This window comes from Hetaerina americana, unplaced genomic scaffold (genome assembly GCF_022747635.1).
Source record: "Hetaerina americana unplaced genomic scaffold, ioHetAmer1.1.p SCAF_10, whole genome shotgun sequence".
In the NCBI taxonomy this organism is placed as follows: domain Eukaryota; kingdom Metazoa; phylum Arthropoda; class Insecta; order Odonata; family Calopterygidae; genus Hetaerina; species Hetaerina americana.
In genome coordinates this window covers 74,317,980-74,342,321 of record NW_027286070.1, presented here as the reverse complement: position 1 = coordinate 74,342,321, position 24,342 = coordinate 74,317,980, and the positions used below count along the sequence as shown (strand labels likewise).

The 24,342-nt window shown below is 35.0% G+C and overlaps 1 protein-coding gene and 1 long non-coding RNA gene across 2 annotated transcripts in view; both read left to right on the top strand.

Moving 5' to 3' along the window:
- Positions 1 to 1,241: 1,241 nt before the first annotated feature.
- Positions 1,242 to 16,029, top strand: LOC139700261 (uncharacterized). The gene is made up of 3 exons (XR_011703669.1): positions 1,242 to 1,495; positions 1,912 to 2,022; positions 15,965 to 16,029. It is a non-coding gene; the product is annotated as an uncharacterized lncRNA (long non-coding RNA).
- Positions 16,030 to 16,080: 51 nt separating this feature from the next.
- Positions 16,081 to 24,342, top strand: part of Gug (arginine-glutamic acid dipeptide repeats grunge) — a 60,044-nt gene continuing 51,782 nt past the window's right edge. The window contains exon 1 of the mRNA XM_071598885.1: positions 16,081 to 16,285. Coding sequence (XP_071454986.1) covers positions 16,166 to 16,285 — 120 coding nt within the window. The 5' untranslated portion in view covers positions 16,081 to 16,165. The remainder of the gene's footprint in view (positions 16,286 to 24,342) is intronic.

The following is a 24,342-nucleotide window of genomic DNA, read 5'->3' as shown; positions in this document are numbered from 1 at the left end:
AAAACCACTCTGACCAAACTTTCATGAAACAGAGAATGTAATAGCTTATTATTTCAGCTGATGTCTGTGTAACTGGTGGCCTACTAAATTCCTGGGGCTACTTTTAGACGCTAACTTCCCACTGGAAGAAGCGATTACATTTTTAAACCTATAAATAGAGTTGACTTTGCATTTTATCAATACGTCCAAAACAAATTGCTGGCCTTGCCAATTAATACATATTTTGCTAAATTGGATTCCTAACATTTATAGTGTACCCCTCTGGGTTGCCTCTATGAGTGCTGTAATAATTTCAAGTTAAAAAATGAGGTCTGAATGAATGCTTTTTAACTCCTAGCCGACCAATTAATGAACTTCATTTTATAAAATAATTAGAAATATCACTTCAAAACATTTTTGTATTATTCCGATGGTGAGCTTCTTAACGCTACTAAGATGCGTTGATAGCATTTACATGCATTGCCATTTAATATATTAAATTGCACGTACATGTCTACACACATCGTTCATTGGCATACACATGCACTTTTTAATCTACCCTATTCTTGATGTCAACGTTGGCACGGGATAAACATGCATAATTATTAATAGAATACATCATGAATTCCTTTATTTTCCCTCTTTAGCGCTAACTAGAAAATTCAAATAAATAATGAAATTCTGTGAATGTAAATAATGCATTATGCGCAGGAAAAGAAAATTGCAGTTGCAATAATTAGAAACCCTTACAAAAATAATTATTAACGCTTACTGATTTGGATTCTTTCAAATTAGATGATTCGAGCATGCAATGGATTAACTTCATTGACATTAGCAGGATGGTTAAAATCCCGAATATAAGTTTACACCCATTCAGAAAAATGATTTTATCGCTATTCTTATTCACCTCCGATAGGTACTATTATTTTACCATGGTGATTAATTATTTGATTAGGATCTCACAGTCACCAAAATTATCACCGGAGGGCCATCACTTCGAAAAATGTCGGTACTTTCCATGAGCACTAACTATTTGCAATACCCACACCGTTGTGTTTTATTAACATATCTACCCATTTCCTATAAATTACCACCATCTAAAATTACTTTTATGATTTCAACCACTTCTGCTACCTTAAATATCGATCTCTCCCGAATCCGCTTAGATTCAACAAGCGACCTATCTCGACTGCGGTCACGCAAGGCACATCAGAGGTGAATCGACGACAAATGGCGATCATTAGAAAGCGGCCTCAACTGAACCGACTGAACTGCTCGGGCAAATCGATTCTTAGTTGAAAGGATTCTGAGGCTGGAGGTGACGCTTATGGAAACCATTTTTAAACATACGACTCGATCACACAATAAAGACTGTGCTGAAGGAAGTGAAAATGTGCTTTTGGCGAAAATTGGCCGTATAGAGCTCGCATTTTTATTTTTATATTCATAAGTGAGTGATTTTAGGGATGTTTGGGGGTGGAATATTTCCCCTATTCAGCCGGAGTGCTTTAAATAGGTGCGTCATCCCTTCCCTATGAAAACAACAATGCTCGTTGTCTTATCGAGAGAAAACGAATTTGTTTTGTATGGAAATAATGGGAATATATGGCTCTTACCTACCAGTAAAAGCTCGTGAGTTGTTTTTCCGTGAATATGTTAAGGAGTTTGTGCAAGGCCACGTCGGCTATTGAACACATCCATTTCTTGTTGTTTTGCTGGTTGTGAGTTTTAGTATAAAGAATCTGTTGACTTCGGGTATATTTTTTTAAGTTAATTATTGATCGTGGCATGCTTTGATTTCACTTGAGGTGATCGTACGATTTATTGAGAGCTATTTTCCAATCACGGAATAAATCATGAGCCGAAGTTGGATGAGTCTGGAAAATATTTGTGTCAACTAAGTTCTAATTGTATTTTAATTGTCTTTATTAGGAGGATTCTAAAAATTCTTCCGCTGTGAAATCACATTTACGGGGCAAATAAAGCGAAAATAACAGGCTGGCATCAACACAGGGGGAGATTCGTGTGGGCCCTTCCCACCAGGTATTTATGCATTATTTATCAATATGCTCATCTTGAATGGATATTAGACGATTTTAAATCCACTAAGCATTGTCCGCACAAGACCTAAGCCTATCCTTATCTTCCTTGCTTGCAACTAATGCAAATCAGTAAACCATTTCGTAATCCTTTTGTAAAGTTATTATATTCATGTTATATTTACATCAATCGTCGTTTATAGATGAGAATACAATATTTTTTAGATTATGTAATAGTATTTTTTTAAATTAACGTGCCAAGTTTTTCTAAATGCTTCAGTGTCCATTGAACTTTGTTGAATGTATATTGGAAAATTGTGGAGAAAAAAGAATGAGTTTACTATTTTTCAAAGAATTTACTCTATTTAACGTGATACATTTTTATTGATTAAGGTCAAGGATTACCGAATATGAGCAGATATGCTTTCATTTGTTAAAATTTAAAATTAATGCTCTTTTGGTGTCATCGCGAAGTTGTGCAAAATCTTGGTTTTTCGGCTATGATTCTACTATAAATTCTTGTAATTTGTCTTATTAACCCTCAAAGTGTAATATTTTATGAGGGATAAGTACACTTGGTCGTCATTGTCTATCAATTGTTTTTTAAAATATTGATATAATTATGGATATTGTGATTTGTTTCTATCCTGTAATAAGACTATTGTTTGGGCCTAAAATTGAAGAATTGTATTTAATGTTGATTTATTTTTTAAATGAATGGATTCATAAGCTTATAAGAATTTACATGCGGTGTTGGGATATGACACAAAAATTATTGAAATGAAAGAATATAATTTGGTGATAAACCTGTAGATCCAACGCATTTTACCTTCGTTTATTTGAGTAGGTTGGTTGAATTTTCTTTAATTTGATGTATGACAATATTTACACAAAGTGGGGTGTTGTTTTCATGGGGCTCACATCTGTTAGACAACCCTGAAATGAGTGGCGAGCTAGAGAAGGATGGAATGCTGCAAAAATGACACCCACAAAAATGCTTTCATTCACGGGTAATGGGATGGCATTAGTTTTAATTTCTTCAGCATGTAAACCTTTGGTTTTCATTACTGCTTCTCCTTTTTAACAAATGTTTGTGATGGAATTTGGCTTAGAAAAAACTTAACACAACTTTTGTGTTTGATGATTATACCTGTTAGTGGTTTGGTGACAGTTACAAGGGTGTACAATTTATTAATTAGTTGGTGGTGATCTAGAAGTTTAGACATGTCATAATGCTAATGAGTAATTAGTTAAAATATTCTTGAAATCATTTGAACTCATTTAGCAATCATTCACAAACCTCTTACTTGCAAATGCATATGATTGGCTGGAGTAGAACTTTTCCCCAATGCATCAGATGGTAAGGAATCACTCTGTAGAAATGAATGCCGAATCTTAAACCGTGAGTGTATAGATATACTTCTTGTTGTTGTTTGGTTTATCTCAGGTCTTACTTCATGGCTTTGTATGGAAGTTGGCATGCTTTGTGTTTTCTTTGTAATAGGGGAACTGTGGTTTTTTAAGCTTTGGGGGGAATCCCACGTATTAAAGGGCTCTTCAATTCCTATGCACTGGAATACTATGAAGCCATTGTCGGGTGGTGCATTATGAAAGATCAAGAGGGCCATTGTTAGGTAAATTTGCAGGTCTTTGTTAGAGATGTTTTGAAGACAGAAGGGTGTAATCTTTAGGATCCCTGCCCATTAACTGTCAGTCCTTCCTTATGTAATGGAGCAGTCCGAAAGAGTCAATTGAAATGCTATAATCTGACACAGGGTTTCTTAGTATAGGTAGGATTGTAATAACAACATCCATTTTTTATAGCTTTGTATTGAATTCTTAGCGTAGAATGTCTTATTTTTTTTAGACTGCAAAAAGTCAAAGTTATTCTTTTGTTGTATTGATTAAGCAAGAAATTCCTTAATTTATTCTTTAAGATATACACACCTTACTTTTCTTGTTTTCAGTTCTAATTCTAGTCAATTTTGATGCACTAATTGAATTTTCATAGGCCTGAAATATAGTGACCCCCTGTAACCAAAAATTATAAACTCAACGGTGTAATTATTACCTGAGTTTGAGGTTCTCATGTAAAGTAGGCACTGAAAAGTGGGGATTTTCTGCTAACAAAATCTTAGTGAGCCTGAGCCCCAAATCCTAATGGAATGCACATTTTTAAAAGAACAAATTTATTATCAGAAAGTAGGCACTGCATCTGTAATGAATTTTTAACAATAACCTAAAAGAACTTGTGTTTGTTGGTAATTTTTGATATTTTCAGTGCATAATTTAAAAATATTACCTCAAGACTCAGTTGCCAATGAAATACATCTGCATAATACCCCGCCAGCCGCCGCAAGGGCGCGTGTGGCGGGGGGTCTAATAGAAATAGAGCAAAGCTCTTGATCCACAGTGGTAATATTTTTTGCATCCCAATGATTGTGGAAGGACAAATATTGACAGCAATCACAATTTTAAAATAAATAAATGGACGAACCCTAATGATTTTTTAAATATCAGGAAAAACATAGTGCTACTACTCAATTTAATACTTATAAAAATGGTTGAACGAATATACTTTGATTTCAAGGTGCCCATTTGTTGATCTTTATCTTTGTATGCAGCATACCTGAATGGTGTAAGAACATGCCATGCATTTATTTTATTTAGAAAAAAAATAAATTGCTGTGCTCTGTTTTTCTTAAGTTTGCTATTTGGCTGAAGTTCACGTTCCTGTATTGTTTTGTGTCTTTAGAAGATATCTTAATCTTATAATGTTGAGTTTGTCTTAAATATTTGCTTAAAATTTCATTTTGTAACATTTATTTTTGGTCTTTTATTTGTCATGAAATCTTTTTGGGAGAAATGTTTTTTTGTATATTTTATTTCAGCCCCTTAATTAGTGTATGGTTATGTTCCATAGATAGCGTTTTGTAGGAAAAAAGGTTTCATGAGTTTCTAATAGTACAACAGAGATCACAGTGAATAAGCATGGGACTTTTTCTCCTTAGGAGTCATTTCTTGTTTAGTTTAATGTCCTCTGCAAGTGCTGCCTCTGAAGAAACTTTGGATTAAGTAAAATCCATTTTTAGCTATTTTTCTAAATGTCATGCCACAGCATTCTGTGTGCGCTTGGATCTCACACAACTTGAACATTTCATTCAATTTCATCATTGACTTCTCTTCCTAGTTATACCTGTAACATCATCAGATATCCAAAGACCAAAATTCTTCTGGTCAGCTTTCAACCAAGGTATATTCAGTTCCTAGAGGGCAGCATTAATTTCCATTGATGTGCCACTCTGAAGGATGCCTGCCACCAATATATTAAATGCCTGACTTGGGAGTAGTCTTGATGTAATATTTCTTGGGAAGTTCAGTTATTCAACCAACACTATGTTCTCTGCTTCTCCTTTTCATCTTTCTCCGTAATTAAGTCTGCCAATTGGAGGTAGGTTTAGTTTGGTCCCTTATGACTAATATGCATGGTTATAACTTCCAAAGCTTCCAATACGAAGACTACCATTGCCTTGTATTGTTAGCCATTTCACTTTTTCAGATCTTCATATTTTCCCCTCTAAATTCTGCCTTATTTTCATATTTTAACCCTACACTTGCTTCTACCTAATACTTACACATGCCACCTCCTTCAATATTTTCTTGATCTAATTAAGCTTCCTTCTTTGAATTTCACCCTGCAACTCACTTCTGTCTCTCGGCATATCTTTTTTTATTATTTTCATGATAAAATGGCATTTATATATCAGTATATTATTTTTACATTTATTTTGCTCTTATTTTTATAAAATACTACAATTCACACATTCACTTGTGATTGATTGTTTTGTCTGTGAAGTCTTTCACAATTTTAACTCATTAATTATATCTAGTTTTGAAAATTTTCTTTCATCTTGTGTTGGGGTAAACTTGATGAGTGATGAATTTGTGTCCTATTTAAATGCGTGTTCCGTAAATTTGTTGTATATTGTATTCACTTGTGTGTTTTTTTATTTTGCCCTTGAAAAAATTTGTAATGGCCATGAATTCACCTTAAAATGCAACTTACTGCTTGCAAATAACCATTTTAAACCTCCAATAAAATTATTGAATGATCACTTGAAGTTGACATGGCCTTTTCTTAGCATTATTAACATGTATTAGAAATGGTAGTATGTATATGGAATTCCTTTGTGATATATATTTTGAAAATTACACTCTTTGAAGAGTGGAGAAAGACTACCTTTAAGAGATTTGATTGGTATGTTTGAACTGATCCATATCAAGTTGGATGCTTCATTTACCGGATGTAAAAATGAGAACTCAAACCAGCCCAAAGTGGTTTCCTGAAGGCTATGAACTGTGCCTTAATCTAATTTCCTGAATCTGGGGGAAACCTGGGAAATTCATACAATTTTTCATTCCCAGGATTCAGTGCTGATTCTGGAAAGATATGGCTCTGGAATTTATAGAAAAATAACCCAGTTCCATTAATGCTAGTATTTTTCCATTATGAGAAACTTGAGAACTATCACTCAAAATTTTGCTAATTGGCTGCTGTTCAACAAAGAATGATTATCAAAATTTTGTATTCTCAAGTTATTGTGCAATGACATAATTTTTTTGCATTGCCATATTAATGTCTAATGCAAGTGTGCTACATATTCTATTGATTTGACTCTAGTTTTGCCTCGGCAACTACTGTGGCAAATTAAAACATGTTAAATGAGCCTTTTCCTGCATCTGATGATAAAAAACTTTCCATGGGGTTTGTTTTATTGGGGTCAACAGGAAAAATGCCCATGGAGCTAGTTCTGGACTAAATAAGAGGATATAGAATACACTTCACAATGATTTTCACAAGATAATCGTGATTTTGTAGAGGGTTTTGTGGAACCTGCCATGCACAGACATGTCTAATGTGCAGTCTTTCTGTTACAAATCATAAAATTTATTGAGGTTTTTGATAGTGATTTTATTGTTACTGGCAATATTCTCTCACAATGGTAGCAGTGATGCTGATTTCTACATCAGCGAAAGCAGTGTCCGGATTTTTGAGTCCACCTACCTTTGGAATTGATTGTTTTTCCCTCTTTAAACCTTTTAACCATATTATAGCTCTGATATAGGAAAGAGTAGACTCTAACAGACTCTTAGTAAAAGTTTTGACATTCATGCATTATACAGCATGCAAACAATAATGGTTAAATTTTGACTTTTGTGCAGTGAATGATGAGAATAAAAATAAATGACCACTCTTTATTGAACATACCTGAGATAGGCCTTTCCGTAAGTGCTTGTGGAATAAATGTCATCTATTATTCTTGGTAGTCGTATACTTATACATGAAAGTATGCACATGGGAATGTTTTGTATGCTATACCAACATTTAAGATTGAATTCTGAAGACTTGTAAATTAACTTAAGCTTTTAGGAAACACCCTAGGTGACATCATTTAAAGAGTGGATGTTGAAAACCCAGGTACAATTATATTTTGGCATTCCAATCCTATGAATAATTTTAATTTTTTATAGCTAGTTTCAAACTGTTGGATTCATATTTTTTAATTATTTAACAGGGAAAAAATAAATTATTAAGTATTTCATAAAAATTGTTGCTGATGTAATGGTGTCAATAGTATTGTTTTCTTTATTATATTTGTGTCGTCGATAGATGAAGCACATGCATATGTAAGCATGATTACTGGGATCATTAAAAGAAGATCAATCAACTTTTTTGTCCTACTGAAACAAGTTTCTCCCTATCTCTTCCTATTTATAACCAGATTGTGGGCCTACCGATAATTAATTTGATGTGGGCCTACGAATTATGAGTGAATACGTGTAGTAACCTTTTAAAACATTGGCTAAAATTTTCCTTTATCCTTCATTACAGAATATCAATCTTGATACCATAATCAGTGGCTATTACTTGACATGTACTCATCCAAGAAGTTGGGGAGATAAATGCATTTATCTAATCCAACGCATAAAGATAATTAGTATGTGGTGTTGGTCGAAATAGGAGTGATAAGATAATTGAAAGTTAACATGAAATTGAAAATCAAGGAATTTGCTAGCCCCGGTGATGCAGGGTAATGTCCTCACTTGCCAACTCGGAGGTCGCCGTCTCAATACCCGCCTAGGTGTTTTTGTCCATCTAGGGCTCGAGTGCATGTAATTGGCATTTTGTTCAATCATTGGTCTAAGTCCAATGTAAAGGCCAAAGTGCTGTTTTTGGACCAATTCAAAATAAATAATGTACAAAGGTAGCCATTTAAGCTTTCAGATCCACGTACTAACATTACTACCTAAGTAATGGAAAAATGACTCAATCCTCTCCTTTATATATTTTTTCTTCCATGGCTAATTACATTCTCTGAAAATGTTACATTTATTTCCAATTTTAGAATTAAAAAGTGCGCTTTCATTTTTTCAAAACTTATTTATAACAACTCTAAGGACTTTTTGAAAACCTAGCATATTGATTTAAGTTGTTAATAAATTATTAATTCTTTGCAAGGATCTGCTAATTTACATCACATAAATTTTTGCTTATACATATAGAAATACTGGTGAAATGATAGTTATATGCTAGCCCAAATACTTCATTCTTTGAATTTAAAGTAAGTGAAGCTTGACTTTCAAATTTGGTAATATTTCGCCCAGTTAAAGTTGTAAACAAGTTATTTTACTGCGTCATTATTTATTTTAGCCCTGAGAAAAGAATTTAATATCCTGTTTTCTTGTAACTGGATACTAGGATTTGAAAAGTTGATCCCATGATTTGGTGAGATGGCATTTCCAAGTCTATAATTGGCCCTGGACTCAGTTCAGTAGCCTAGGCTTCCCCAGGAAGTTCATATGCATGTGCCAAATACCCTGCAAGCAAGGTGTTTGGCACAAACAAACTAGGAATGCACAGCTTATGGAGTGTTACTGACATGCAATGAAATAGTGCGTTTCAAATTCATTAAGAAGATACCGTCCACATTAGAGTATGAGGTTATGAAAACAAAGAAACAAATTTGCTATCCATGAAGCATTAAACGATGATTATTGACTATAGTAAATTACAATATTTTTTATTGTCTTGTTGTAGCGAGATAGCTAGTTAGATCATTAGTCATTTAATGTAAAAACATAACGAAAAGTGAAGAGTCAGGCGTGATGTTGTGGAATCGAGACATAATAAAAAATTTGTTGCAATTTTCCACAGTTAAAACTTTATTTCCGACCATGGTTTCGATACAGTATCATCATCAGGTCTATCACCTGATGATGATACAGTCTATCGAAACCATGGTCGAAATAAAGTTTTAATTGTGGAAAATTGCAACAAAGTTTTTATTATGTGAAAACGTAAAATTTGAAATTCCAAAGAAACTGCAGGAGATTGTCACAACAGTAAATTTTAACCGGGTCTAATATGCATTTCAATGCAATAATTTCAAAGTGTAAAAATCATTCACATTGAGGACATGGGAGGGAACTGGGTTCGAACCTGGTGAAGGTGAATGATTTTCACACTCTTAAATTATTGCTATAAAATATGAAGTTTAAGCACTGCTGCTTTTGATTGCCCATAAATTTATTTAGTTTAAGGCAGCATTATTACTGTATTAGTTATTGTAATTATGCAATAATTAATACATTAACAGTTTTTATACAATGTCAAAAATGTCATATTTTAATATTATCATTTGGATTCTTTATTCATTCTATTATCTGATGAAATTGAGTTTGTAGTTCTCTCTATGCATGTATCCATATTTTATGTACTTTTGGCACTTTTCCGTATTGTTCTTTCACATGCTCAAAACCTCCAGTGTTGATTGTGTTTATTGAATCTGATCCACATGCCATAATGGTCACCTCAGTTCCTGGGGCAGCTTCAGTAAGATTTTTCTTTACAGTTTGTTGCTGTTATTACTCTGCATCTATTTTTGATAACAGTCACATGATTGACGATTTTCACCTAGCATACTGTTGGGGTAATTATTTCTTTTTAACATGGGTTAGTACTTTCTTTAACTCTGTGTTTACATGTTGTGCTTACTATGATTTTGACTGATGAGTTTTCTATAATAATAATAGATTTTAATAAATGAAGATATATTTATGTACTTATTTGTGGATGAAAGTATCAAATTTTTTGATGTTGATCATTATATTATAGATATATGTGTAAATTTATTATGTTCTAAGCATATGGCTTCGCATTGCTTGGCTGGGATCTATTTCCATATTAGTTATTATTTCTTAACTTCTTTTTTGTCTTGGCACAAAAAACAATACATTTGAAAATTAATTCTGTGTTTGTGTTTTATATTATAAAATGTTACCATAAAGATAGAAATGCATTGTTTAAAAAGATGTATGTATTGGTACATCATACCATTTTTAGATATTCTTACATGTTCTAAGAACCAGCTAGGGAATTGCAATTACAGATTAATCCTTTAATATTTAATTAGCTAGATTTTACTTTTTTGTCCTGGAATCCAAAGACTAAGTGGTGGAAAGTACATAACATTTCCAGTCAGTGTACATTAATTTAATATCATGTATGCCATCAGGCTTAGAACTGGGTGAACTCTACCATCACCTACCAAACCAAACTTCAAGTTGATTAATGTGTTTATGGTTTTTTTATATAGTTATAGAATCAATACCAAGTGCGAACTAAGTTTTTAATACCTGGTACCAATAGAAATATTTCATTGTCTGGCATCATTTAATTGTAATATCCGCAAAATAATTAGTAATGAAGCTTCAATTATGGTTTTATATAAAATGAAGTTGGTTGAATTTATGAAAAACAGAGCACTTTATTTTAAGTTTCTCATATCAGTCACTCACCATAAATTGTAAAATGTGCCTTGAAAGAATAAAAACCATCTATTATTGCATCCTTGTTGGGGTAATAACTGGTAATGGGGTGCAATTAAACTGCCACTTATTTCCCTTCCACCTTTACAGCTTTGGTGCCACTGTTCATGCTTGATTTGTAGTAGATGAATCATTTCTTAGGCATGAGAAAGGGTTGGATAAAAAACCAAATTAAACCCTTATAAATCTCTGTATGTCATGCTTCAGTGTCATAATATTCTGTTCTTACAATTGCCGCTACATAAAATCAGGCTTTGTAGGCCAAGTTTTTGAGTTGGCTAAAGCTTTCCTCGTTCTTTTACCAAGCTGCAAGTGTTTTTCCTAAACTTTTATGAATGTCAACTTTTCTAAAACAAACATGTTGTAATGTTCCACATGAAGCAAATTCTATTTCCCAAATCACTATCAAAAAACTTGCCACCCATACTGAAAGCAATTCAAATACTGATAACCTAATTTGAATGAATAAAATAGCTCTTAAATCCTTGATGGGTGACATTGCCAACAAGGGCTGAGGCTCACTTGTTGCCTCTTTCACATCGCTCTGTATTTTCAACTCCTATGGTGCTGAAAGAGTGGAAGGAATCTTGAGATGATGCGGTAAACTTCGTACTGTTAGGCTTATGTTATATGTGGGGTCTCTTCTGTCAAGAATAGTTGAAGGAATGAGGTCATTGTCACGTGGGCACATTGTACTGACTCTCCCATGCCTCTTCACTTCACACCCGAGAAACAGCCTCTGTGGTTGTGTAACTCCCCAATTTGTATCCAACATCTGAATGAGCGGGGAAGATAACAGGATATCCATGGGGGGATGGACATCCATATCCATTATAAATGACTGCTCTGATCATCATCCAAGCAGAATATTATAGTTTTTTAAACTGGCATATACAGTGCAGAAATTTGGTTTTTTACTTAGCTAGGCTGCAAGCGGGGCAAAATGACCTCTGATATCAACACCTCCTACTTTTCTACACCCGAAACACCTAATTACTACCAATTTGGTTTTGGCAAGGTATCTCTCATTTAATTTGCATAACTTTGTTTTCACTATATTCAGTTTCATCATTGTGATTCACAATGCCCACTTACAAATCAAAAGTTTAATATTGTCTGCAAATCAGTTGTCAGTAATTTTAACTGTCTTCAATAATCCAGAGAAAATCGTAAGATGCATGAGAAAAGCTGAAGGTTGCAGTGAAAGTAAGTGGATAATTCATAAAATTTGTGATAATAGTAGATCGTGAAACTTTAATTTGCTCATCATTCGAGTGTTACATCATCACTGAGCGCAACACAAAAGGATTGTCATTCAGGCCTTCTAGCATTCAGCTCAATTGGACGTCTGCTGAATTGATTTTGCAAAAGCATTCGTTAAAAATCACCAATGGCTACTTTTCAAAGTAGAGAATTCATTTTAATTAAATGAAGAATACCATGTATCTTTCCACTGTCTTTTATTCACGTACAACCAGTTACAATGCTTGAGTGTCATAATCAGGTACCATGAGTTGAGCCGGGAACAATTGAATATTTAGAGAATTCATGGTTGATTTCTGGGAATTTTGTCTTCAGTCCGAACAAATGGGCAGCAGCATGTTGTTATTGGTGGTATTCACTCCTCAGATATCCCTGTTACCTCTGATGTTCCCCAAGGAAGTGTCCTTGGTCCTTTGTGATTGGTATTGTACATAGATGACTGCAAAATTTTCTAACTGGTCAATGGTATCACTAGTTAGCACAGTGCCCTCAACTTCCTTGCTGAGTGGTTCGACGCTTGTTACTTAAACATAAATTCTGAAACATTTTTCCTTTCAGTATCCTCAAATCATGCCATGCGTAAGACTGTAAAAATTTATAATCTGGTAATTCTAGCAGTCACGACTCATAAAGACAAATGTTTCATCTTTGATACTTCTCTTTCATGATCATATCAAAAGTAGTTCCTCTAAACCATTGTCACTGGTGGGCTTAATTTATTTGCATGGTGAAGAATGGAACTGTCACGGCTTAACGACTAACAGCCCCCAGCACTTCTTCTTTACCTTTGTTTTCCCTGTCCTTGAATACTTTGGCTAAATTTGGGCCACTGGCCACTTCTCTCAAACCACTTGAGTGCCCAATGAATTTCTTCCTAACATTAACACCAGCCACCAACTTTTACACTTCCATGTCTTTTCAAGACTAGCGTGTCTTCTCTCAGCATTCCCTCCCTTACTGATCGCTATGTCTTGTATGATAAAAAGTTATTCTTGAAAGTAGAGTATGGTAATTAAAGGTCATCTGTACTTCATTCTCTTTTCAAGTGCCTTCGCACACTTGGTGGTTGAATAACCTCTTTGCAAGTGTAACCCCTTGTCTCTTAATCGCAAAATGCTCGGTAATCCTCAGACTTCCATCAAACTGTAATGTAATGATGAAACGCCTCCCTGACTTAGATTCGTTCGAAACTCCTCATGCCATGTCCATTCCTGTCACACTGTTCATCCATCCGAATTTTCTTCAGACTTCTCATTATTACTCACTTTGTCCTCTATTATGTAAACCAAACTACATTTTCATCTGGTACTGTTATTTGTTAAGTTTCTATTGGAAAACCATTTGTTTCTCTTTGTTATTTGGTATTGGCATCATTAAATAAATAAGTATGAGATGAAAATCTGTGCAAAAAGGTCATGATAAAATGTATGAAGACTTTGGAGAAAGAGGAGGGCTAATTTAAACGTTAACATTTAAGGGCATGAACGAGGGGAGGCTGCTCAGCTTGCCTATTGAAGGAGTATTTTTGGATGAAGGTGGTCAGCATAGTTGGGACATAAGAAGCCATTGCATTTGGTCCAGAACTTCAACAAAGAGATGGGAATTGATGATGAGAACCTTAAGTAAAGATATAAAGGGAAGATTAGTGAGAATTTTAATATGGAGCTTAGTTTTATGTAACTTGTTGATGAGGCAAGAGGATAAGAATAGAATGGAGGCTTTTAAAAATCTGTGGGTGTAAAGAAGAGTGGGAAAGTAAAACGGATTGACAGGAGAACAAACAGAGAGGTGTTATGTAGATGAAGGGAGAGGGTCCACAGGATAAATTCAGATGAGACAAGAAAGTGGATGCAGGGCATTTTGATTGGTTCTGGAATGTGGAAGACTGAACAGGTAGAAAGTTAGCCAAGCCAAGAAAAGGCATTTTGGACTAAATGAAGGGCAGCAAAGTGCACTGAGTTGAAAGATTAATTGCAGTCAAGAATGTTATATTGGATTATGTTGGGTGAAATATAGCAGTGGCTTGTCTATCTAAAGCCTAACGGAGAGATTTTACTGAAAAATGACAAACTTGAATGAATTTTAAATATTCTATAATTGCTCTGTAAGTATTAATTGATTGCAGTTTGTTTACACATTTTGTGGTATTTGAGATTGAGCTATTAAAATGGTACAAGAATATGGAGTCCATTTAATTTCATGTATTTTAGAATGGAGGGTTTGCAATGCATGGGAGCCTTACTCATTCTATGCAGATAAGTATATATTCATCACATAAGATAAAACAAAATTATTCTGCGTATTCATTTTGTTTTTGCATTTGAAAATGCATTGACGGGGGTATGACCTTATTGAATAGCAAAATAAAATAAATTATTGGACTAATGCTAGAATATAACTGCAATTGAATTTTTATCACAAATTCCAGGTAGAAATGTGGCATTTTTTTGATTTTACGGAAAAATAGTTATTTTTAATACTAGCTCAACTATTATTACTAGGCAAGACTAGTTACAAGGAACATTCCACCCCCATTTGACCTATGTATTATTGCAGTTGAATGGATATCACTTTGTATTTATCCTGAATGGACTTCAAATCACTATTTTTGGATTCATTGTCAGGCATCTCATGTATACTTGCGTGAAACAAACCATGCAGAGTACTAACTTTGGGAAGGCTCTGTATCAATTATATTTTAGATGGTGTTTCTGTAGTCATACTTTTGGTAAACATGATGGGAGAAATAAAAATCAATGGGAAATGTGAAACCTGAAATAAGCAGGACTTAACACTACGTAATTTAGAAAGCAACCTGGCCAGGAAGGTAGGTTTTACTAGAGCACACCCTGTTGGATCAATATATTTGGTAGCCTAAAAATAGTTAGATAGGAGACTAGTTTTTGCGTTGTCATGCATTATCTTATGGTTATAATTCCTTCAATAATTTCACTTAATCCAATGCTTGGTCCTCAGAATTCCAGGAATGCTCGTTTGTTTATTGTTGTATTGCATTAAGCTTTATGTTCTTATAATATTTTTATACTTCCGTCTTAGGGCTTCAAAAGTTCATTTCCATGGAAGATTGATTAACCAAGGCTGTTTCAGCATTATGGTACAGGATCTCTTCCTTTGGATTGAAGTTGCATGAGATTCATATCAAATCCAGCATATGCCCTTCTGGCTCCTCTGATGTGTGTGGTAATTTGTACAAAAATATGACTTCGTATAGTAATCAAAGCTTGACTAGGTTTCATCCGAAATAGCTTAAGTGGCATAGTCAAACAGATTGCTGGCCACCCAAAGCTGTGACCTGGGTCAAATATTTGAGGCACTCCAACGTACAAATAGATTGAGGCTACGAGTACCAAATTGCTAATTTAGCAGCTTTACCAGGTGACCTGGCAGAGTTCAGTTCTCTCGTTGCTAGAAGAGACATGCATCTAAAATAAAGCCTCACTTTCAGGCATGCAGCGACTGAATACCCTAAATAGTGGCCTTGTGTGTAGAGTGACTGAAATGGAGTCATTCCTTTGGGGCACGAGAGCAATTATTTTAATGAAAAAAACAAATGGCCCCAGTGTAAAGGTGTTTTTTTTATTTACCTACTTTATATGAAATTTGGTAGATAAATTTGTTTTTGAGACAAGGTGTTGGGATGGAATTTGGGGGTGCAGTAAGTGGTCATTGCATAATAAAAATGAAAAAAATTTTTCAAAGGTTTAGAAAAATTTCTTTTGAAATGAAAGCCGTTGTCATGGTTTGTTACATATTTGCTCTTAATAATTTCGCAGGCTCGTCTGCCGGAGTTCATAGGTGGCCCCTGCCTGGGGTCTAGCAGTGGCTCAGCAGGTGTTTCGGGTGATGGGGAGGGTGGTGGAGGGGAGGGAGGGGTCGATGGTGCCTCGGCCCGCCCTCCTATCCTCCTGCCCCCTTCCCCTGAACGGGAAGAGCTCCGTTGGGAGCCAGGAGCATCGCTGGATGGCGATCTGCTGATGTACCTGCGGGCGGCTCGTTCGATGGCGGCATTTGCTGGGATGTGTGATGGCGGGTCGCCCGATGATGGATGTATAGCCGCTTCCCGTGACGATACAACTATAAATGCACTTGATGTGGTATGTCCACCTGTATTATTTTCATTTTAAAGTTTTCATCTTTTTCTATGATAAAAAAAAATGGAGAAGAAGAGGAGTTTCCTTTGGTTTGGACTTTCAATCGCAGACACAAATTTTAAAATGTGCCCTGTAAACTTCCAGCTATCAAAGCTCAAATCCTCAAAAGTTTGAAACAAATGGATTCCTAATTATCTGGTACCATTTTGTCTAAAGTAGTGACGTACTAAATTAAATATGCTAATCAGATGAGGTGGTGGAACTATAATTTTAGGGAGCCATATAATTTGTAACCAAGATTTAATGATGAGTACCAGGTTGCATATGTGAAATCTGCAACTCATGTCCTAAGTGAGTAAAAAGATTATACATTTAAAACCAAAAAGTTAAAACTTTCATAAAATGGGTGTCGCTCCCGTGATGGCACATTGATTTCCAAAGCCCACACTGTGTTTTTATGGCAATACGGTACTGCTCGGAATGATGCAAAAAAATTGTTTAATCAATGCATAATTTATTCTTGCCTTTTCGAAGACACATTTTAAGAAGTTCATTTCATCCATCCAAAATGCCTAATATCACAGTCGTTTGATCTCCTTCAAAATTTTGTTAATTGGATCATATTAGTTGTCATGCATATTTTTGTGTATCCAGAAAGGAAACATATTGGCAACATTTTGAATAGATCACATGTATGTATACCATTTTCTTTAGAACTTATTAAATTTGTGATAAATTGCATAGTTATTCTGCCATTGTTTGTGGTGTTCCACTTATCATAACTTCATGAATTTAGTGTTGACTGAGTTAACAGTGCAGCAATCATCTGCCATTAAGAAGCACTTCTCCTGAATGAGTGTAGTCATATTGAGTAGCTTGAGGTGTGATGTGGTGGAAGTCGAACATAATGAATTACTGATAATATCGAGTGGAAAAGTGCTACGATCAGTTATTCATTAGACTGTAGTCATATTGCCACTTGCGTTAGCAGACTGGAATCCTCTTTCAAAGTCAAACACTTCCTCCTAAACGTTTCATGAACACTCACTTGTAACTTTCATTCAGAATAAGTAGAAAGTCAGTCGGGCAGAAAGAGAGGCAAGAATGGTAATCATTCCCCATGAGTTAAATTGAAGATGATTTCGATAGGTGAGGTAGAGTTCACCCAAAACTGACTGAGAGTTCTAGAATATTTACAATTTTATCGCAATATGATTTTGTAATAAATTTTAAGTTGTTTTCCATTGAAAATAATTAATATTTGACAGATTTAATTTTTAAAGGAAGTCTTATGGCACATCTTAACACATGTAGTCATGTAACTTGAATTGCATACTTTTTTTATCATTTGGAAACTTAATGGGTATGCTTTGAAAAATTAAATTTTCCATTATTGTTTAGCAAGCCTGAGGCACCTGACAGCACTCTTGATCCCAGTGAGTTGCTTTTTTATCAACTGATGTAGGGGTACCAGATAAGTAAAGTGGAAGCAATGCTCAAGTATGATTCCTTCTCATTAAGGTTATGGTATTTCCTGGGATAACCTGTATTGTATGTTTATTATTTTCATTTTATTTTAAAATTGGATGAACACATTGGCACTGGAAAGAGTTGAAATCTGCTAAAAATTTGTGCCCCAGGTTGGTCTCTAATTCCTGCCCACATACAATTAACTTTTTGGAAAACTTCTTGAGGTTAGGCAGTTCCAAATGGTGCATCTAAATACCATTGATGCTCCCAGGTATTTGGCTCCGAGGTTTGTCATTCTTGTTCAGTGCATCGTGAAATGTGAGACAGAAAAGTGTCACATGGCACACATTTCTTGAAGATCAATTTGGACAAACTTACCACTGTATTGTCAGTTAACCAAGTCTCATAAATTGCTAATCATTGGCAGTGTTCAAAAAAACTATTCACACATTGCCCCCCTCTCTGGACCAGTATGATCTATAATTTGAACAAAAGATGCCATTGAGCATGTACCTACCTTCTGAAGGGCTCCGGTTGACACCCATGGGCGCCATCGTCAGCTTCACCCAAGCTGTGTGATTTTTCGGGTACCAGATCTTCCTTAGAACTGTACAGACCTTTAATAAAATGGTATTATATGTCATTTCACTGAAATCTCTATACTTTGCGGATAGTTTAAATAGTACAATGGACCGCCTTAATTTAAATAAAATTAGTAGGTCTTGCTGTGCGCATGATTTAAGTTACAAAGTTTTCAACTTGTATGGGATGAATTAGCAATTTTAAGTGAGGGACCTGGCGATCTCTCTGAAGGATGAGTTCCATATCGCATCACATCTTTCACCCGTGGTGGATCACAATAAGGTAGGCTCTATTGTTTGTTGAATACTTGAACATTTTGCGCTGGAATTTCGATAGACATGGCAAAATTGATACGAGGGCTGATAGTTCTAGTGATTTGGAATGCTAAGGGTAAATTTGTTGCTGGGCACTGCTAGATTGTTTGTTTTCTGTGATATTTTATTTACTGAAGTTGCTAGTGCAAGATGTGCCCCAATTTCGAAGTCTTCAGGATTCACAGAATACACTGTTGACCACTCTTTGATATTCTTTTCCTCATGACACACCACTTACTCGCTTCACATGCAGGATTTGCTGAGGAACTGATAATGAAAAAGGCTGCATTATAAGCACCGGGAGCAATGTTTGGCTGTAGCCCTTAACAATCCAATGTGGCAGTTTCTTCTTCCAAATTGCCTTTGCTTCAGGGTAACCACAGCTTACTTGCCGGAAAGTTAATGAATTCACAGGCTCCATTGTTTCTTGAATTAATGCCGCAAAATCTCTATCCCCAACTTCAGGACTTCAATCCTTTTTCATTCCTGGGTGATTGACGTTGGTATCAATTTGGCTTGTGCTCTTTGGTTGACCAGTTGAAGGTGATTTGAAATATAGGTAATCACTTATACATTTTATTTATTTATTTATTTATTCAGTATAAGTCGGAAAACAGCACATTTTGGCCTTTACATCGAACTATTAACAACGATAACAATGTCACATTTACAAACACCCAAGCCCTAGATGGAAGGAAACTCACCCATGCGGGAATCGAACCCGCGACCCTTGGAATGGCAGACGAGGACGTTACCCCGCCGCCACCGGGGCCGGCTAGAAATGTTTAGAACATGTATAGAAATGTTTTCCTTTTGGCTAGGCAGCTGCCGTGAGGATATTCAAGAGTTATTCAAGTATTGCTTTACTACCTCCCTCTTACTTCATACCCTTGTATAATGAATTCAATATTTCCATTTTCTGATTGACTCAAAACCATCTTGGCTTTACTGCTTGTTCACAAAGCATCATCTAAAAAGTGAAAATTGAAAATCATTTCATGGGAGTTGCATAAATAAACTAATAAATAATATTGTGTATGGTAAGGATAAACTTTTTAAATTAAATGGTTTAAAGGAAGCATTTAAAATCTTACCTTGGATGCAGCAGGTTACTGATTCCCCCAGAGACAATTGTTTCTAACGTTGAATGTAGAACCTCACCCACAAACATCATTTCTCCCAACCATACTCTCTCGACTCCAGATACCATTACTGTGTATATGATCATCATGAAAAAAGGGTATAATATTTTCGAAGAGTTCTCAATTGGTTGATTCCAAGCTAACAATTAAATTGAACTTGGTAGTTTTGGAGACAGGGCAGTCAAGGGAAGACATCTCCGATTGGCATATTTAATGCTAGCCATAGGTTGGGCCTCTTGAGTTATTTAGTAAATGTTCACACCAAAATGAGAGTAAGGAGTGAACAAAAAGTTAGGAGGGACAATGAATGTTGGCTTGTTACGTAGGAGTTAGTAAAGTTAATGGTTAGGCTAAAATATTATTGGAATCAACTACAATTTTACTTTAATTTAGTATTATTCATGATTCAGAAGCTCATTGTGGCGAGGCTATTTTACCTGTAGTTAAATTTTACTTTGGTGGATCTAAAGCATGATTTTTGTTATTCAGAGTTCTTTGTCATTAAGTAGTTCATAAGGTAGGTTTATATTTAGTGTGTACATTTTGTGGAAAATGGAGTTTCAATGTTTCAATTATTTCAAACCTTCTAATCCTATGTAATCAAATTCCATTAGGTGATAATCCATTGAAGTGTTTGGATCACCCTGGTCGTTTTGAGTCTTCACCTAAATATTGTTTCATTTTGCCACCCACCACCAATTCCAAATACAATATTTTCAAATAATATATACTTAAAGGAGCCGCCAGCAACAAGTGGTTTAAGCATAGAAATTATTCATCCTGGAGTGATTGCTTAATTAATGCATCTTTTTAATCACTTCTTCATGTTTTCCTAAAGGTTATCGGGAAAACTGTCCTTCGAAGCATGATAAGGAATCAGAGAAGTTGACCTGAATACTGTTCTCACATGAACCTAATCCTGTGTGTGAAATAAGATCATTATTGTTATGATTCTTTTCTTGCAATAATTCCACTATTTCTGTTCGAAAGCTACACTTTTCCTGAGTGTTTTCCATTGAATTATTTTGCATAGAAGCTTTTTTCAATCTATCAAAATTTTTAGCATGATTTTGCATCGCCCAACTACACAAATAGTATGCACTTGAACCGTTTTTGCTCCAGCGTCATTCAGTGTGCTCTCATATGGTATTATGGAGTAAATGGGTATGAGTTGAATTCCCAATAGGTCCATGACTCACATTTTAAAATGTCTGCGATGACTGTATTGCATTAAAATACTACAAACAGTAATTTAGAGAGTATTGAGCATTATCTGGTGTGAAGAAACAATTGATTTTGACTATATATCTAGCCGCTCAAAATGAGTAACCATGTTGAAAAGGACGCAGTGGCATTACAGGGCATTTCTTCCTTGTGACTTTGGATGTAAGGCTACATTGATTGGGTCATAGCCATACTTTCACTGGATGAAAGAGGCAAAAAAATGGTCATTATTCCCAGACATAGCTCCTAGTAAAGTATACTCTAATGGGTATAAGGCCAATTCTCGTACCATTTCTCTCTAGCATTTCTGGTATCAGAATATTGTAAAGAAGCCAAGAAATTCATGTGGTGATTTTAAGGAATTTGTCAAAATGGTAAGTAAAATGTGATCATTTTGATTAGTTATATGGGCCTTAATGATATTGGAGGGAACTATACGTATGAATGTACTCCGTATTATGTCTTTATTATTATAGTATACTTGCCTTGGTTTTTTTGGTATTTGTTATTGAATCACATAATCAAAGAGTAAGCAGTTTGTTTTTCATTCCATATTTTCATTGCTTTATATCATTCATGAGTGCTATCTGGGAGTCATAAGGTGGAAGCGTCATTGGATTTGCTCAGATGCAAAGAAATATCAAGTTTCCAGGAGGAATGGAAGAGTATGTCCTTATCATAAAACTAACCAGGAAGAAAGTGGGTGGGCCTTTTGAATTGTGGGTTTCGATAGTTTATTTGTATGCATTTTCCTACAGTCCCGGTGGTCGTTGTGGTATTGATTTCTGCAATCATTTTTGAGAACACACTTGGTCCAAATCAAATTTTTGAAGCTGCTTAAGGTTGTGTTGTGTTAAGGCTCCCAAATGTTAAATTTTTTGGTAGTCCTCTATTGGTGTATAATATTTTCATAATCAAGGACAATATTTGCATTTCCTTAAGAGAGAGAACCAGTCAGTCTTTGCATGTCTGCAAGTGTTTGCCAATAATTTCTTTACTTACTGAATTAATAGTGCAAGGTTATTTAGCAGAGGTATTTATTTAGTGAACATCAATGTATCAGCGGATAAATAGCCTAGGGCATTGACCAATAGATAATTATGGGACAGTGCTAATGTGAATGTATTCAGCAGGATGATAATTTAACCTTCTGCTCTCCGGGTGAGATTTGGATGGTCTGCTGAAACTACTCGTCACACGTCAATCATTGCATGTCACAGCTGTACTGAGGTCGTTTCCAAGTCATCATATTCTCCTTTTTTACTTTCTGTTACCAGGAAGGAACACATTCAATTTTAAAGATGACCCTACATAGCGCACAATAAATGAATTATGTTTCAATGCATACAAAAAATTCTGGATATCAACAACTAAATTTTGGTTTTGAAAATTCCTTGTGCGATTTTTATTGTCACATTGTGATAGGAGGTGATATTGACTTTACTTCAAGGGATTTATTGAAAATGGAGGTTTTACAAAACATAAATATAAACCAAATATGTGATGTGATGCTATCTCCTAATTTGAAATCTGTATAAATATTATTTTCAGAACCAACCATTCCTCTTTCTCTCATAAGTAAATATTTATTGTAGCAGAATTTTATTTCAATCGGGATAATTTTAAGTATTAAATAAGAGGGCTTGGATTACCTCTTGACCCACCTTCACCAAGGTGTTGCAACTTAGTGTTGCAAGCATTCCCAAGGCTTCAAATGGTACCAGATATATGACTACAATCTTATGATTCCAATCCTCAAATACAAATGTAGGGATCAATATGTTTGGTGGAGGACAAGTATATAATAGGTTCCGAGGCGTAATTAATTATTTGTTGTGGTGTTTCATTTAAAAATAGGGAATTAAAATTAATCCTGGTGTAACTGATCAATCCAGTTTTGTAGGATTTAGATACCTCGAATAATTTTCTTAAGGCAAGTAAAGAGAATGTCTGGATGGAAGTTTGGCGGCCAATTTAATTTTTCATCTCTTGCCACTACTATCTCGCTCGCTGATAATTTTAATGAAGGCTGCTGGAATATAAGTTCTTCAACTTCATCTGTGATTTGGGTTTTTAGAATCACCTCTAGTGTAGATCAATCTTTAGTTTTGGACCTGGCATTGTATATTTTAATGAATTTCACACTGATCAAATTACTGACAAGATGCAAGAATATAAATTTTTGCTGCTGTAATTTTTCTCTTGCTTCTCTATTGAATTTTAGTATGAATTACAATGTTGTAAATGCATCTATTAGGTAATATATATACAGGTATATATGCCTTGAGACGGAATTCACAGCTATCAGATGTGGTTGAGTAAGATACTGGAAGTTAATGTTTATCAGCCTTTGTGTTACACATGGGAAGCAATATACTTTCAATAGTTCTTTTCATTGGGCAAACACACTGGAACAGTAGGCCATTTGTAGTTTGTGATTTTTTGTTGTCGCCAAATTCAGAGGTATCAACAACAGAATAGATAATGGGTTTCATTTATTTAGGCACATGAATAGCATGGCTTCAGGCACAGTAATGCTGCCTTTTGACTCACAATATCACGTGGCAATAGGGTTTTGCGGCACAGCTGAACTTTTTCTACCTTTAATTCATTTTTAAACTCTTATGCTACTATTAAAATTGTCAAGAGTATTGTCAGCATTTATTTTAGACCTAAACTTTCAGTTGTATAAAAAAATGAAATAGGTCACCAACCATATTGCCCAAATAAGTATGAATTCAGTGATCACATGCATCTGAAAATTCGTTAAATTTCTTTTGTATGTTTTATGCAACAATGTGAGATATTTGTTTTGCTCCTCATTAAAAAGCCATTCCTATTTGAAAAAGAAAACCTGTTGGGGGTGGCAAACTTATTGCATGTGTGCCTAAAGTGGCTTGCAGACCTGGGAGGGTGCTATGGGCAATTCTACTGTAAGTTTAGATTACAGGATCAAAATAGCAAGTAAAATGATCTCAATTTGTGTATGAGAAACAAAGAAGAGCACTGTGTTAGTGGCCTCTGCCATTAGTTTTGTTTCCATTAGCATCAAAGCACACTAAACATTGCCGTCATTTGTCAACTGTGTAATGGAACAAGACTAGTAGATTGTCCAGATCTGTCAGTATATGTCCATCACTTAGATACCACTACTGGAGTGCTTTTTTTCTTTCGTTCATTCAAGTTCGATTTATTTACATATAACATTTAGTTTCCTTGGGGAATAAGAGATCTATTTTACTCAGGAAACAGCTGTGATAATTGCAAATATGACTTCATTCCTCTTATGAAAGGCAATATTTTATCCCTAGGAGAAGTTCTAACAAAT